The sequence below is a fragment of the Delphinus delphis genome, chromosome 8, assembly GCF_949987515.2.
Source record: "Delphinus delphis chromosome 8, mDelDel1.2, whole genome shotgun sequence".
Taxonomy (NCBI): domain Eukaryota; kingdom Metazoa; phylum Chordata; class Mammalia; order Artiodactyla; family Delphinidae; genus Delphinus; species Delphinus delphis.
The window spans coordinates 32,348,561-32,364,961 of NC_082690.1; the positions used below are offsets into that span (position 1 = coordinate 32,348,561).

At 39.7% G+C, this 16,401-nt stretch overlaps 1 protein-coding gene across 1 annotated transcript; it reads right to left on the minus strand.

Moving 5' to 3' along the window:
- Positions 1-2,753: 2,753 nt before the first annotated feature.
- UBTFL1 (upstream binding transcription factor like 1) lies at positions 2,754-3,887 on the minus strand. Its single transcript, XM_060019643.1, is given in 4 exon segments — positions 2,754-3,181; positions 3,184-3,276; positions 3,279-3,533; positions 3,536-3,887. Coding segments are annotated over 4 exon segments (1,128 nt in total).
- Between the last annotated feature and the right edge of the window lie 12,514 nt (positions 3,888-16,401).

Below are 16,401 nucleotides of genomic sequence, written 5' to 3' on the forward strand. Positions count from 1 at the left end.
CTACAGGAATCAAGACAATATGGTACTGGCACAAAAACAGAAGTGTAGATCAGTGGAACAGGATAGAAAGCCCAGAGATAAACCCACACACATATGGTCACTTTATCTTTGATAAAGGAGGCAAGAATATACAATGGTGAAAAGACAACCTCTTCAATAAGTGGTGTTGGGAAAACTGGACAGCTACATGTAAAAGAATGAAATTAGAACACTCCCTAATACCATACACAAAAATAAACTCAAAATGGATTAAAGACCTAAATATATGGCCAGACACTATAAACTCTTAGAGGAAAACATAGGCAGAACACTCTATGACATAAATCACAGCAAGATCCTTTTTGACCCACCTCCTAGAGAAATGGAAATAAAAACAAAAATAAACAAAGGGGACCTAATGAAACTTAAAAGCTTTTGCACAGCAAAGGAAACCATAAACAAGAGGAAAAGAGAGCCCTCAGAATGGGAGAAAATATTTGCAAATGAAGCAACTGACAAAAGATTAATCTCCAAAATATACAAGCAGCTCATGCAGCTCAATATCAAAAAAGAAAAACCCAATCCAAAAATGGACAGAAGACCTAAATAGACATTTCTCCAAAGAAGATATACAGATTGCCAGCAGACGCATGAAAGGATGCTCCACGTCACTAATCATTAGAGAAATGGGAAGCAAAACTACAGTGAGGTATCATCTCACACCGGTCACAACGGCCATCATCAAAAAATCTAGAAACAATACATGCTGGAGAGGGTGTGGAGAAAAGGGAACACTCTTGTACTGTTGGTGGGAATGTAAATTGATACAGCCACTATGGAGAACAGTATGGAGGTTCCTCAAAAAGCTAAAAATAGAGCTACCATACGACCCAGCGTTTCCACTACTGGGCATGTACCCTCAGAAAGTCATAGTGCACAAAGAGACATGTACCACAATGTTCATTGCAGCTCTATTTACAATAGCCAGGACATGGAAGCAACCTAAATGTCCATCAACTGAGGAATAGCACATATATACAATGGAATATTACTCAGCCATAAAAAGAAATGGAATTGAGTTATTTGTAGTGAGGTGGATGGACCTAGAGACTGTCATACAGAGTGAAGTAAGTCAGAAAGAGAAAAAGAAATACCATATGCTAACACAGATATATGGAATCTAAAAAAAAAAAGGTTCTGAAGAACATAGGGGCAGGACAGGAATAAAGACGCAGATGTAGAGAATGGACTTGAGGACACAGGGAGGGGGAAGGGTCAGCTGGGATGAAGTGAGAGAGTGGCATGGACATATATACACTACCAAACGTAAAATAAGTAGCTAGTGGGAAGCAGCCGCATGGCACAGGGAGATCAGCTCGGTGGTTTGTGACCACCTAGAAGTGTGCGATAGGGTGGGTGGGAGGGAGATGCAAGAGGGAGGGTATATGGAGATAAATGTATATGTATAGCTGATTCACTTTGTTGTAAAGCAGAAACTAACACACCACTGTAAAGTAATTATACTGCACTAAGGATGTTAAACATATATATATATATATATATCAGTAAACCAAAATAATAAAAGCAGTGTCATATTTGTACATTAATTCCAAAAAGTTTAGTAGCCTATGGACTAAAATACTTATACACACAACACGTACAAACTCATAACGTAATACACATAAATCAAGTGTATGGTGAAAACATTATTCACTTACAACCTGGAGCATGAGGAAGGGATTGGGGCAGAACCAAAATAAATTTAGACATGGCCTGGAAAATTAGTGCCAAGAGTCAAAGGAGACTGATTTTAAGGAGGAGTTAATTCAAATGGAAATGATGAAGTTCTAAAAATTAATTTCTAATTTTTGAAATCAGTAAGAACAATCTCAGTGACAGCTAAGCGATAGATATACATATAGAAATGCTGCTGCTCGCATGCCCCTGCCACTAGCAAGATAGGGAAGGGCCAACTTCTCACTTCACAGAGCAGGGAGAGAGACATCAGGAGCTTGACAATCTTCTTAAAGGCAACTCTCCTACCTCCAGTCAATCAAATCTTCCCATTCCCTGTTCCCATGCAGAAGTCCTAAGGGACAGGATCACAGAGAAGGGAGGAGTCACAGACTCCTCGGGGCTCCCTCACAGCTCTGGCAGCAGAAGGTGAGGAAAATAAAACTTCTCTGTTCAGGAAACTCAGCCTAGTCCAGAGTGTACGGCAGCCCAATCAGATCATTGTTTATTCCAAGAGTATTCATGGCATTGACTGTCTCTGGGGGTGGACTTGGGGTACAGAGAGGAACCAGAAATTACTGCACGAGATGTCTTTTTCCCAACTGGTCATACTTTGTATTGAAGAGGGAAGGAAAGAAGGAAGGCAATGAAAGGGCACAGGGAGAAGAGCCCTTCCATTTGATGAAGATGCCATGGCCTTTTTTTTTTTTTTTTTTTTTGCGGTACGCGGGCCTCTCACTGTTGTGGCCTCTCCTGTTGCGGAGCACAGGCTCCAGACGCGCAGGCTCAGCGGCCATGGCTCACGGGCCCAGCCGCTCCGCGGCATGTGGGATCATCCCAGACCGGGGCATGAACCCGTGTCCCCTGCATCGGCAGGCGGACTCTCAACCACTGCACCACCAGGGAAGCCCAGATGCCATGGCCTTTTGCTGGGGAGTTCTTTGTTCAGGTTGTGAAAAAAGCTCAGCTGGAATCGGAGCCAGAGGATTCCCCTGAGGTAGATGAGCTGCAGCCACTGTCCTCAGACACAATCTTCATCTTCACCTACTGCTGTGGTCTGAGGAGTTGCTGCCTTTCTCCTCTTGTTCATCTTCCTTATTTTCCTCTGATCTCCCTGAGGCAGGAGAATATTCTCCAATCATATCTGATAATTCTGTCTCTGGAACCTGAAGCCCCTGGCCCAGTCTAAGCCCTCCCTGCAGATTCCCTGATGATGGGGACTGCAGATCCATCCTCCTAATCTTGGGATTAGGGTCTCCCATCATGTTCATGTTCTTACGCTTCAAATAGGTTGTCTCTCTGTAATAAGCATGTTCTTCAGGAGACAGACTCTTGAGTCAGAGATCAAGGTCCACCTTGTACTGTTTCTGCAGTTCCTCAGCCTCCTTCTTATAATGCTCCTTCTGGTTCTGTGGGACACGCTGCCAGCATCTACTAATCTCTACCACGTGCTCCCTCAGGGCAACCCTTTCAGCTCCCTACTCAACCACAAATCCTGGTGGAACTTGTGATAGCCATTCGTAGGTGGCTTCTTGGGCTCTTCATGAATAAACTGTTTTGGGGGGAGACCACTTTTTGCACATTTCCCTGAAACTTCTTTGGCACTTTGATTTGGCTTCCTTTGGGGACATCAGATTTCGTGGAGCTCTGGACCAGATCAGGGTGCTGTTCTCTGAACAGAGTCATTTTCTCCTTAAACTTCTGTTTCTCCTTCTAGAAATCTTGACTATATTTCAGCTTCAGCTGCTCTGGAAGCTTCTTGTATTCCTCAGACAGAACCTTGGTCAGCTCCTGGTTGCTCAGCTTAGGGTGTTTTTGGTGTACTGGAGTTGCATCTTTTTGAAAAAGCAGAGGTAAGCTGTCAAGGGCTTCTTGGGTAAATCAGGACGCTTCTTGTGTTTTCTGCATTTGTAAGGATTGTCAACATTTTCCTTTGCTTCCAGGACTAATTCTTTCAAAGTGCAAAACTTTCTCAAGTTATAAGAAATTTCTAACCATTTGAGTTTGCACATTTCCCCAGGAAAATCTTTAAAAGCTACTTTTTCCCAGTCCATCAGTGACTGGGTTGTTTTGAACATGTGCCTGTCATTGGATGGAATGTTATTCACCATATATTCCAATAACTTCACAATATCTTCTTTGGACCTGTCATCCTGGCCTTTAGGCAACACCATTTCTTGTTCTTTGGGATACTTATATCATCCCAGCAGTTCAAACACCTCAGCAAATCTCCAGCTTCTTCACTCTCAAGATTCAGCTGGTGAGTTATTTCTGTAAGTCCTGCAGTGTGTGTGATTTCTATGTTTCTGAAGAGAAAGAAAAAGAAAGGTTCTCTCCTATGTGATACACAAGAAAAGCACACCCTACCTGGGATATGTCCCTTCTATCATTTAATTTACCTTTAAAAATGTAAATGAAAACAGGCCCAAATTCTGAGTTGAGGTTCATGTTGAGCATTAAGAGCTCCTTTCATACAATTAAAAATCCTCAGGCCCTGTTCCAACATGCCTTCCAATCAACCTCACCACAGCTTGTTTTAACTACAAATGAACAAAACTAAAGACTGGCTACTCACTCAAGGGGCATAGGATAAGAGAAAACGAAGGGAACTTTAAAAATTAAAATGCTTGAAAAGGAAAGGGCTTTAAAATAGCAATGAGATACCACAACACATGTATAAGAATGGTCAAATTCCCAAAACAAGGACATCACTGAATACTGAGAGGATGTGGAGAATCAGGAACTTTGATTCATGGCTGATGGGAATGCAAACTAGTACAGGCATTCTGAAAGACAATAAGGCAGTTTGTTACAAAACTAAATATCCTCTTACCATGTAATTCGGTAATCATGCTCCTTTGTATTTGCCCTAATCAGTTGAAGACCCATATTCATTAAAAAAAAAAACCTGCACAGCGATGTTTATAGCAGCTTTGCTCATTATTGTCAAAACTTGAAAGCAACCAAGATGTCCTTAGGTAGGTGAATGGATAAAGAAATTCTGGTACATCCAGACAATGGAATAGTATTCAGTGCTAAAAAGAAATGAGCCATGAAGCCATCAAGACACATGACATATACTTGAATGCATATCCCTAAGTGAAAGAAGCTAATCTGAAAAGTCTACATGCTTCATGAGCCCTACTATAGGACATTCTGGGAAAAGTAAAAATATGATGACAGTAAAATAATCAGTGGTTGCAAAGGGTTGAGGCTGGGGGTACTAATGAATAGGTGATCACAAAAGGTTTTTAGGGCAGTGTAACTCTTCTGTATATTATAAAGGTGGACACATGATTCCACATGTTCACTATACATCAGTCAAAACCTACAGAATATACAACACCAAGAGTGAACACTAACGTAAAACCATGGACTTTGGGTGATAACGAAGTGCCGGTGTAGGTTCTTCAATTGGAATAAATACACCACTCTGGTACAGTGTATGGTGATGGGCGATACTGTGTGTGTGTTTATTTGGAGGAGGCAGGAGGTATATGGGAACTCTCTGTACGTTCTACTCAATTTTACTGTGAATCTAATCTTCTCTAAAACAGTAACACTCCATAGGATTCCAGAGCATAGCTACCTTCTAAGAAGGGTCCTGATGGCCATGGACTGAATGTGCAACTGAGGAGCTAGAAATAGAAATGAGACAAGCCTAGGAGACCCTCCAGACTTGCATCCTGCTCTGAGCACTTCATGGATCAGTCATGAACACTTGAACCTTAAGTTAATGACTGATTTATAGACTAATGGACTCTGTCCATTAGAATAAATGCATTCTATTGAGCCATAATTTTTGTCTTTAAATGGAAAGGATTTAGTGAAAATTATGTAATATTTAGAGTATTTATTTTCTTAACTTTATCAGTCTTTAAGCCATAGTGAAAGCGTTACCTCCTTCAGAAAACTCCCCACAAAATACCTGGTACTTACTAGAATTTAAACAAGTGGAAGAACTGTAACAGCGCACAATTTTCTCGTATCCATTTATCCAATTAGTTGGATAGAAAAGACAATCTTTTCTAACTTCATATCTGTGGTACATAATAAGATCTTGCCCCAAACACCTTGAACAATCTCTTAGGATATTCCTCTAGTGTAAAACTAAGCCTTCTCAGATATATGGTAACTAAGAAAAAAGGTGGAAAATTATATAAAATCACCTTTACAAATGAAAAGTGGAATATTTGAAATTTGAATCTGGAGAGGAAAAATTGTTTTCTTTCCAATTATTGTAAAAGATAAGATAATGTATTTAAAACAATGAAGGTTGAAATACAGTTCTGCTGTAGTTTTTGTGTGTGGTACTTTTACGAGCCAGGCATTTTTCCAAATAGCTTACATTTATTATTATCCCAGGACTTAGATGAGGAAACTAAAAACATTAAGAGAGTTTATTTACTTACCTAAATTACAAAAAAGGTAAAAAAATCCCTAAAAGTAAAGATTTTAAGAAGAGCTTTTCAGTTTTAAAAATAGATTCCATTCATCAGAAAAGCGGGAAACAATTTATCACAGATAGCTCAATCGTTTAATGAACGATTTCATTAAATCGTTCATTAGTTAGGGGATACTAACAATATTATTAGCCTGGTGAGTGGAACCTACAAGGAGTTGAGGTTCCCAAAGGCTTGTAACAGTGGGAAACTGAACCTGAAAGGGACAGACAGCTTCTAGATGAAATTCAGGGATTACTAATATGTTTTTATATCTTGAGAAGAGGTTTCAGTTCAGAGTTTCAGGTTGAGTGTGTGATAGGTTTAGAGAAAGCCACAGAAAATAAACTTGTAAACTGCAGAATGAAGATGTTATAAGAAACAGGAATTGTACTCACAATACAGCTCTTGGCTGAGCTACATCTTTTTTTAACAAAAGAGAATAACTGATATAATTAATCTAACGAACATATCGTGGAAGTACGATAGGGAGGTGAAAGGAAGAGAAGTGTAAAGATGTATGTAAGGGCCAAGGAGCTAAAGACCTAGATATCTCATTTCTGGTAACATCAGTAGACATTGTTTATATTAATGTATATTAAATACAATCATATACAATAAGACAGGTACTCTCTGTTTTGGTAGAGATATAAAGATGACGAAAACATATCTCTCAACGGAAGCTCACAGATACGAACAAATAAGATATCAATAAAAACTGCCATTATGGAGAAATGTGCAGGTACTTTAGGAGCTGGCAGCGGAAGCACTTCTTTGCATTTTGTCTCCTGCACTGATACACAAAAATAGTCTTCTTACCACCCATTGATAGAGCAACTTGAGAAAAAAAAATGACATTACACACACAGTATACCTACACTAAACAAAATTATTGTTCAATATTCTATTCTATTAAAAACTCATTCCTATCTATCACTAATAAAAATAATTCATTAGCAGTGTATTAGTCTCTTTTTAACTACAACCTTCAGTTTTGAGAATTCAAACAATTGAATTTTCTCTTCTCGTTGACATTGACACCCGTGAATTTAAGTGACCTTAATGTAAAGGGAATCCATTTCTTAGACTAGCAGATCAATATATTGCCAATCATATCAGATTGACTATCCTATCACAAGTGTTGTCCCATTTGGAAATATGAAAATTCCAAGTTAAAATAAAAACCAGTGCCATCTGATATACCGTGCTTTCAAATAAATGACAGAAATTAATCAAAATTCCCACTTCTATATCAGAGCGAGTGCAGAAGTTCCTCTGCTTTCTGGTATTCAGTGTGTCACCAGTGTTACATTTTCACAGCCATCACCAGTTGCTGGATTGTCATGGGGCACTTTAAAGACCGAAGCTGCAAACTTTCCTGAAGAAGCATTACTCTTCACCTTCTACAACGCAGGTTCCCAACCAAGTTTTAGGTATCATGCCAAATGGAAAAACTACCTGTCTAGGATTTCCTCTCCAGAAACCCACATCTTACTTTTACACCATAGAAATCATAAATTAGCAGAAACATTTGTATTCCTTTATAAATTTCAAACATTTGTAGGGATTATAATTCTATGGCTCCAGAGTAAACTGAAAGTAATTACATAGTTTTTATTAACTAGGAATATTTCATACACCTGAGAAATTCTTAAGTCTGCTGTTAAATTAAAAAAATTTTTTTATTTTTAAGGGAAAGAAATATGAATTCCTTTACTCAGAAAATTTTACTCACAAGAAGATTGTAGAATGGGTCTCATCAATGCTGGTAGGAAAATCCATCCAATCAGGTCAGGGGTTCTATCCTCTCTTGGATGGGTCAGCAGCTGTAACTTTCAGAGTTTTCCATAGTCCAGCCAACTCCAAATGACTCTGAACAGAAGAAACATTGCAGGTTAGTCCTTGAATGGAAAATAGAGGCTACAGCCCTGAATTCTACCTCTTTTCCTTTCTCACCTTGACTCTATGGAAATTGTCACTTGCAAAAACACTGCTCAAAAAATAATTGAGAATTATGGGTACTACTTATGTAACTATTTTATCTTGTGCTTTTTGGTTGGTGCTAAGGGGAAATAGACTTCTGCCTATCCCCTTCTGAAATACAGAATAGGTTTTGGGTTAAATTTATATTTCCATAATTTCATCCACAGAATTAAATTACATATATTATAAGTGGATTATAGTAACCATAGAGTAGGATCATTCATCTTTAAATTTCTATTATAGAATTAATATTTAAAAGGCATCCATTTTTTTGAGATATATCACAAAATATTATCAGTCAAATCAAATATCATGGGCAATAGTTAAACCTTTTCATATTTTCTTCCTTCATTATATACACACACACACACACAACTCACTGTCATATATATATGCACTCATGCATGCCAATTAAATATTGTAGAGGAGAACTTTTAATTCAGTTTCATCCAGATGCTTCTGCTTTCCTTGGTGCTAATACTGAGAAAATGATATTTTTCAACACAAAGAAAAATCATTAGTTGGGTATAATATTCACTGATGGGGTAATTTTTGTGGTGTGTCTGTCCTATCCTTCTTAGCAAATGATTTCTTTCTGTTATTACCTCCAATACTTGGGGGGAAATGTTGACTCTTCCTTTGTATGTTGGTCTGTTATGAATTAGGGACCCATTGTTAGTATTGCTAGTATTTAATTTTTAAGGACCAGCCTTAGTGCACTGGACACAGAAGACATTGGATGTCAGAACTGGTGCTTATCTTGAGATCTCTCCAGGTTCTGCTGTTTCTTTGCTGTTTGTTTCACTTTATGACACAGCAGTTCCCACAGGACAATACAAAGGGCAGACATATAATTGTTCCTTCAGTTACCCAAATATTAGTGGGAGTCACTCTGCTTCTTTTTTTTTTTTTAACATCTTTATTGGGGTATAATTGCTTTACAATGGTGTGTTAGTTTCTGCTTTATAATAAAGTGAATCAGTTATACATATACATATGTTCCCATATGTCTTCTCTCTTGAGTCTCCCTCCCTCCCACCCTCCCTATCCCACCCCTCCAGGCTGTCACAAAGCACTGAGCCAATATCCCTGTGCCATGCGGCTGCTTCCCACTAGCTATCTACCTTACGTTTGTTAGTGTGTATATGTCCATAACTCTCTCTCGCCCTGTCACAGCTCACCCTTCCCCCTCCCCATATCCTCAAGTCCGTTCTCCAGTAGGTCTGCGTCTTTATTCCTGTCTTACCCCTAGGTTCTTCATGACATATTTTTTTCTTAAATTCCATATATATGTGTTAGCATACGGTATTTGTCTTTGTCTTTCTGACTTACTTCACTCTGTATGACAGACTCTAGGTCTATCCACCTCATTACAAATAGCTCAATTTCGTTTCTTTTTATGGCTGAGTAATATTCCATTGTATATATGTGCCACACCTTCCTTATCCATTCATCCGATGATGGGCACTTAGGTTGTTTCCATCTTCAGGCTATTGTAAATAGAGCTGCAATGAACATTTTGGTACATGACTCTTTTTGAATTATGGTTTTCTCAGGGTATATGCCCAGTAGTGGGATTGCTGGGTCATATGGTAGTTCTATTTGTAGTTTTTTAAGGAACCTCCATACTGTTCTCCATAGTGGCTGAACCAATTCACATTCCCACCAGCAGTGCAAGAGTGTTCCCTTTTCTCCACACCCTCTCCAGCATTTATTGTTTCTAGATTTTTTGATGATGGCCATTCTGACTGGTGTGAGATGATATCTCATTGTAGTTTTGATTTGCATTTCTCTAATGATTAATGATGTTGAGCATTCTTTCATGTGTTTGTTGGCAGTCTGTATATCTTCTTTGGAGAAATGTCTATTTAGGTCTTCTGCCCATTTTTGGATTGGGTTGTTTGTTTTTTTGTTATTGAGCTGCATGAGCTGCTTGTAAATTTTGGAGATTAATCTTTTGTCAGTTGCTTCATTTGCAAATATTTTCTCCCATTCAGAGGGTTGTCTTTTGGTCTTGTTTATGGTTTCCTTTGCTGTGCAAAAGCTTTGAAGTTTCATTAGGTCCCATTTGTTTATTTTTGTTTTTATTTCCATTTCTCTAGGAGGTGGGTCAGAAAGGATCTTGCTGTGATTTATGTCATAGAGTGTTCTGCCTATGTTTTCCTCTAAGAGTTTGATAGTTTCTGGCCTTACATTTAGGTCTTTAATCCATTTTGAGCTTATTTTTGTATATGGTGTTAGGGAGTGATCTAATCTCATACGTTTACATGTACCTGTCCAGTTTTCCCAGCACCACTTATTGAAGAGGCTGTCCTTTCTCCACTGTACATTCCTGCCATCTTTATCAAAGATAAGGTGTCCATATGTGCGTGGGTTTATCTCTGGGCTTTCTATCCTGTTCCATTGATCTATCTTTCTGTTTTTGTGCCAGTACCATACTGTCTTGATTACTGTACCTTTGTAGTATAGTCTGAAGTCAGGAAGCCTGATTCCTCCAGCTCCTTTTTTCGTTCTCAAGATTGCCTTGGCTATTTGGGGTCTTTTGTGTTTCCAAACAAATTGCAAAATTTTTTGTTCTAGTTCTGTGAAAAATGCCAGTGGTAGTTTGATAGGGATTGCATTGAATCTATAGATTGCTTTGGGTAGTAGAGTCATTTTCACAATGTTGATTCTTCCAATCCAAGAACATGGTATATCTCCCCATCTATTTGTATCATCTTTAATTTCTTTCATCAGTGTCTTATAATTTTCTGCATACAGGTTTTTTGTCTCCTTAGGTAGGTTTATTCCTAGATATTTTATTCTTTTTGTTGCAATGGTAAATGGGAGTGTTTTCTTGATTTCACTTTCAGATTTTTTGTCATTAGTATATAGGAATGCCAGAGATTTCTGTGCATTAATTTTGTATCCTGCTACTTTACCAAATTCATTGATTAGCTCCAGTAGTTTTCTGGTAGCATCTTTAGGATTCTCTATATATAGTACCATGTCATCTGCCAAGAGTGACAGCTTTACTTCTTCTTTTCTGATTTGGACTCTTTTTATTTCCTTTTCTTCTCTGATTGCTGTGGCTAAAACTTCCAAAACTATGTTGAATAATAGTGGTGAGAGTGGGCAACCTTGTCTTGTTCCTGATCTTAGTGGAAATGCTTTCAGTTTTTCACCATTGAGGATGATGTTGGCTGTGGGCTTGTCATATATGGCCTTTATTATGTTGAGGAAAGTTCCCTCTATGCCTACTTTCTGCAGGATTTTTATCATAAATGGGTGTTGAATTTTGTCAAAAGCTTTCTCTGCATCTATTGAGATGATCATATGTTTTTTCTCCTTCAATTTGTTAATATGGTTTATCACATTGATAGATTTGCGTATATTGAAGAATCCTTGCATTCCTGGAATAAACCCCACTTGATCATGGTGTATGATCCTTTTAATGTGCTGTTGGATTCTGTTTGCTAGTATTTTGTTGAGGATTTTTGCATCTATGTTCATCAGTGATATTGGCCTGTAGTTTTCTTTCTTTGTGACATCCTTGTCTGGTTTTGGTATCAAGGTGATGGTGGCCTCGTAGAAGGAATTTGGGAGTGTTCCTCCCTCTGCTATATTTTGGAAGAGTTTGAGAAGGATAGGTGTTATCTCTTCTCTAAATGTTTGATAGAATTCACCTGTGAAGCCATCTGGTCCTGGGCTTTTGTTTGTTGGAAGATTTTTAATCACAGTTTCAATTTCAGTGCTTGTGATTGGTCAGTTCATATTTTCTATTTCTTCCTGATTCAGTCTCGGCAGGTTGTGCATTTCTAAGAATTTGTCCATTTCTTCCAGATTGTCCATTTTATTGGCATAGAGTTGCTTGTAGTAATCTCTCATGATCTTTTTTATTTTTGCAGTGTCAGTTGTTACTTCTCCTTTTTCATTTCTAATTCTATTGATTTGAGTCTTCTCCCTTTTTTTCTTGATGAGTCTGGCTAGTGGTTTATCTATTTTGTTTATCTTCTCAAAGAACCAGCTTTTATTTTTATTGATCTTTGCTATTGTTTCCTTCATTTCTTTTTCATTTATTTCTGATCTGATTTTTATGATTTCTTTCCTTCTGGTAGCTTTGGGGTTTTTTTGTTCTTCTTTCTCTAATTGCTTGAGGTGCAAGGTTAGGTTGTTTATTTGAGATGTTTCCTGCTTCTTAAGGTGGGCTTGTATTGCTATAAACTTCCCCCTTAGAACTGCTTTTGCTGCATCCCATAGGTTTTGGGTCATTGTGTCTCCATTGTCATATGTTCCTAGGTATTTTTTGATTTCCTCTTTGATTTCTTCAGTTGTCACTTCATTATTAAGTAGTGTATTGTTTAGCCTCCATGTGTTTGTATTTTTTACAGATCTTTTCCTGTAATTGATATCTAGTCTCATGGCATTGTGGTCGGAAAAGATACTTGATACAATTTCAATTTTCTTAAATTTACCAAGGCTTAATATGTGACCCAAGATATGATCTATCCTGGAGAATGTTCCATGAGCACTTGAGAAAAATGTGTATTCTGTTGTTTTTGGATGGAGTGTCCCATAAATATCAATTAAGTCCATCTTGTTTAATGTATCATTTAAAGCTTATGTTTCCTCATTTATTTTCATTTTGGATGATCTGTCCATGGGTGAAAGTGGGGTGTTAAAGTCCCCTACTATGAATGTGTTACTGTCGATTTCCCCTTTTATGGCTGTTAGTATTTGCCTTATGTATTGAGGTGCTCCTATGTTGGGTGCATAAATATTTACAATTGTTATATCTTCTTCTTGGATCGATCCCTTGATCATTATGTAGTGTCCTTCTTTGTCTCTTCTAATAGTCCTTATTTTAAAGTCTATTTTGTCTGATATGAGAATTGCTACTCCAGCTTCCTTTTGGTTTCCATTTGCATGGAATATCTTTTTCCATCCCCTTATTTTCAGTCTGTATGTGTCTCTAGGTCTGAAGTGGGTCTCTTGTAGACAGCATATGTAAGGGTCTTGTTTTTGTATCCATTCAGCCAATCTGTGTCTTTTGGTGGGAGCATTTAGTCCATTTACATTTAAGGTAATTATCGATATGTATGTTCCTATTCCCATTTTCTAAATTGTTTTGGGTTCGTTATTATAGGTCTTTTCCTTCTCTTGTGTTTCTTGTCTAGAGAAGTTCCTTTAGCATTTGTTGTAAAGCTGGTTTGGTGGTGCTGAATTCTCTCAGCTTTTGCTTGTCTGTAAAGGTTTTAATTTCTCCATCAAATCTGAATGAGATCCTTGCGGGGTAGAGTAGTCTTGGTTGCAGGTTTTTCTCCTTCATCACTTTCAGTATGTCCTGCCACTCCCTTCTGGCTTGTAGGGTTTCTGCTGAGAGATCAGCTGTTAACCTTATGGGGATTCCCTTGTGTGTGATTTGTTGTTTTTCCCTTGCTGCTTTTAATATGCTTTCTTTGTATTTAATTTTTGACAGTTTGATTAATATGTGTCTTGGCGTATTTCTCCTTGTATTTATCCTGTATGGGACTCTCTGTGCTTCCTGGACTTGATTAACTATTTCCTTTCCCATATTAGGGAAGTTTTCAACTATAATCTCTTCAAATATTTTCTCAGTCCCTTTCTTTTTCTCTTCTTCTTCTGGAACCCCTATAATTCGAATGTTGGTGCGTTTAATGTTGTCCCAGAGGTCTCTGAGACTGTCCTCAGTTCTTTTCATTCTTTTTTCTTTATTCTGCTCTGCAGTAGTTATTTCCACTATTTTATCTTCCAGGTCACTTATCCGTTCTTCTGCCTCAGTTATTCTGCTATTGATCCCATCTAGAGTACTTTTAATTTCATTTATTGTGTTGTTCATCGTTGCTCTTTTCATCTTTATTTCTTCTAGGTCCTTGTTAACTGTTTCTTGCATTTTGTCCATTCTATTTCCAAGATTTCGGATCATCCTTACTATCATTATTCTGAATTCTTTTTCAGGTAGACTGCCTATTTCCTCTTCATTTGTTAGGTCTGGTGCATTTTTATCTTGCTCCTTTATCTGCTGTGTGTTTTTCTGTCTTCTCATTTTGCTTATCTTACTGTTTTTGGGGTCTCCTTTTTGCAGGCTGCAGGTTCATAGTTCCCGCTGTTTTTGATGTCTGTCTCCAGTGGTTAAGGTTGGTTCAGTGGGTTGTGTAGGCTTCCTGGTGGAGGGGACTAGTGCCTGTGTTGTGGTGGATGAGGCTGGATCTTGTCTCTCTAGTGGGCAGGTTCACGTCTGGTGATGTGTTTTGGGGTGTCTGTGGCCTTATTACGATGTTAGGCAGCTACTCTGCTAATGGGTGGGGTTGTGTTCCTGTTTTGCTAGTTGTTTGGCATAGGTTGTCCAGCACTGTAGCTTGCTGGTCGTTGAGTGAAGCTGGGTGCTGGTGTTAAGATGGAGGTCTCTGGGAGATTTTTGCCGTTTGATATTAGGTGTAGCTGGGAGGTCTCTTGTTGACCAGTGTCCTGAAGTTGGCTCTCCTACCTCAGAGGCAGAGCCCTGATTCCTGGCTGGAGCACCAAGAGCCTTTCATCCACACGGCTCAGAATAAAAGGGAGAAAAAGTAGAGAGAATTAGTAGAAGTATGAAGAATGAAAGAAAGAAAGGAGGGAAGGAAGGAAGGAAGGAAGGAAGGAAGAAAGAAAGAGGCAAAGAAGGAAAGAAGGCAAGAAGGAAAGAAAGGAGGAAGGGAGGGAGGGAGGAAGGAAAAAAGATAGAAAGAAAGAAGATACAGTAAAATAATTTAAAGTATAATAAAGTTATTGAATTAAAAAATAATTATTTAGAAAAAAAAAGGGACGGATAGAACCTTAGGACAAATGTTGGAAGCAAAGCTATACAGATAAAATCTTACACAGAAGCATACACATACACCCTCACAAAAAGAGGTAAAGGGGAAAAAATCATAAATCTTGCTCTCAGAGACCACCTCCTCAATTTGGGATGATTCGTTGTCTAAAGGAGTGAAGGAAGGAAGGAAGGAAGGAAGGAAAGAAAGAAAGAAAGAAAGAAAAGTATAATAAAGTTATTATAATTAATTATTAAGAAAAAAATTAAAAATAAAAAAAACCATGGACGGATAGAACCTTAGGACAAATGGTGGAAGGAAGACTATACAGACAGGATCTCACACAGAAGCATACACATATACATACACATTCACAAAAAGAGGAAAAGGGTAAAAAATCATAGATCTTGCCCTCGAAGCCCACCTCCTCAATTTGGGATGACTCGTTGTCTATTCATATATTCCACACTTGCAGGGTACATCAAGTTGATTGTGGAGCTTTAATCCGCTGTTTCTGAGGCTGCTGGGAGACATCTCCCTTTCTCTTCTTTGTTCTCACAGCTCCCGGGGCTCAGCTTTGGATTTGGCCCAGCCTCTGCGTGTAGGTCGCTGGAGGGCGTCTGTTCTTCGCTCAGACAGGACGGGGTTAAAGGAGCCGCTGATTCGGGGGCTCTGGCGCACTCAGGCCGGGGGGGAGGGAGGGGTACTGCGTGTGGTGCGGGCCTGCGGCGGCAGAGGCCGGAATGACGTTGCACCAGCCTGAGGCCCGCCGTGCGTTCTCCCGGGGAAGTTGTCCCTGGATCACGGGACCCTGGCAGTGGCGGGCTGCACAGGCTCACGGGAGGGGAGGTGTGGAGAGTGACCTGTGCTCGCACACAGGCCCCTTGGTGGTGGCAGCAGCAGCCTTAGCGTCTCGCGCCCGTCTCTGGGGTCCGCGCTTTTCGCCGCGGCTCGCGCCCGTCTCTGGAGTTCCTTTAAGCAGCGCTCTGAAACCCCTCTCCTCGCGTACCAGGAAACAAAGAGGGAAGAAAAAGTCTCTTGCCTCTTCGGCAGGTGCAGACTTTTCCCAGGACTCCCTCCCGGCTAGCCGTGGTGCACTAACCCCTTCAGGCTATGTTCAAGCCGCCAACCCCAGTCCTCTCCCTGCGCTCCGACCGAAACCCGAGCCTCAGCTCGCAGCCCCGCCCGCCCCGGCGGGTGAGCAGACAAGCCTCTCGGGCTGGTGAGTGCCGGTCGGCACCGATCCTCTGTGCGGGAATCTCCCCGCTTTGCCCTCCGCACCCCTGTTGCTGTGCACTCCTCCGCGGCTCCAAAGCTACCCCCTCCGCCTCCCGCAGTCTCCGCCAGCGAAGAGGCTTCCTACTGTGTGGAAACTTTTCCTCCTTCACAGCTCCCTCCCACTGGTGCAGGTGCCGTCCCTATTCTTTTGTCTCTGTTTTTTCTTTTTTTCTTTTGCCCTACCCAGGTACGTG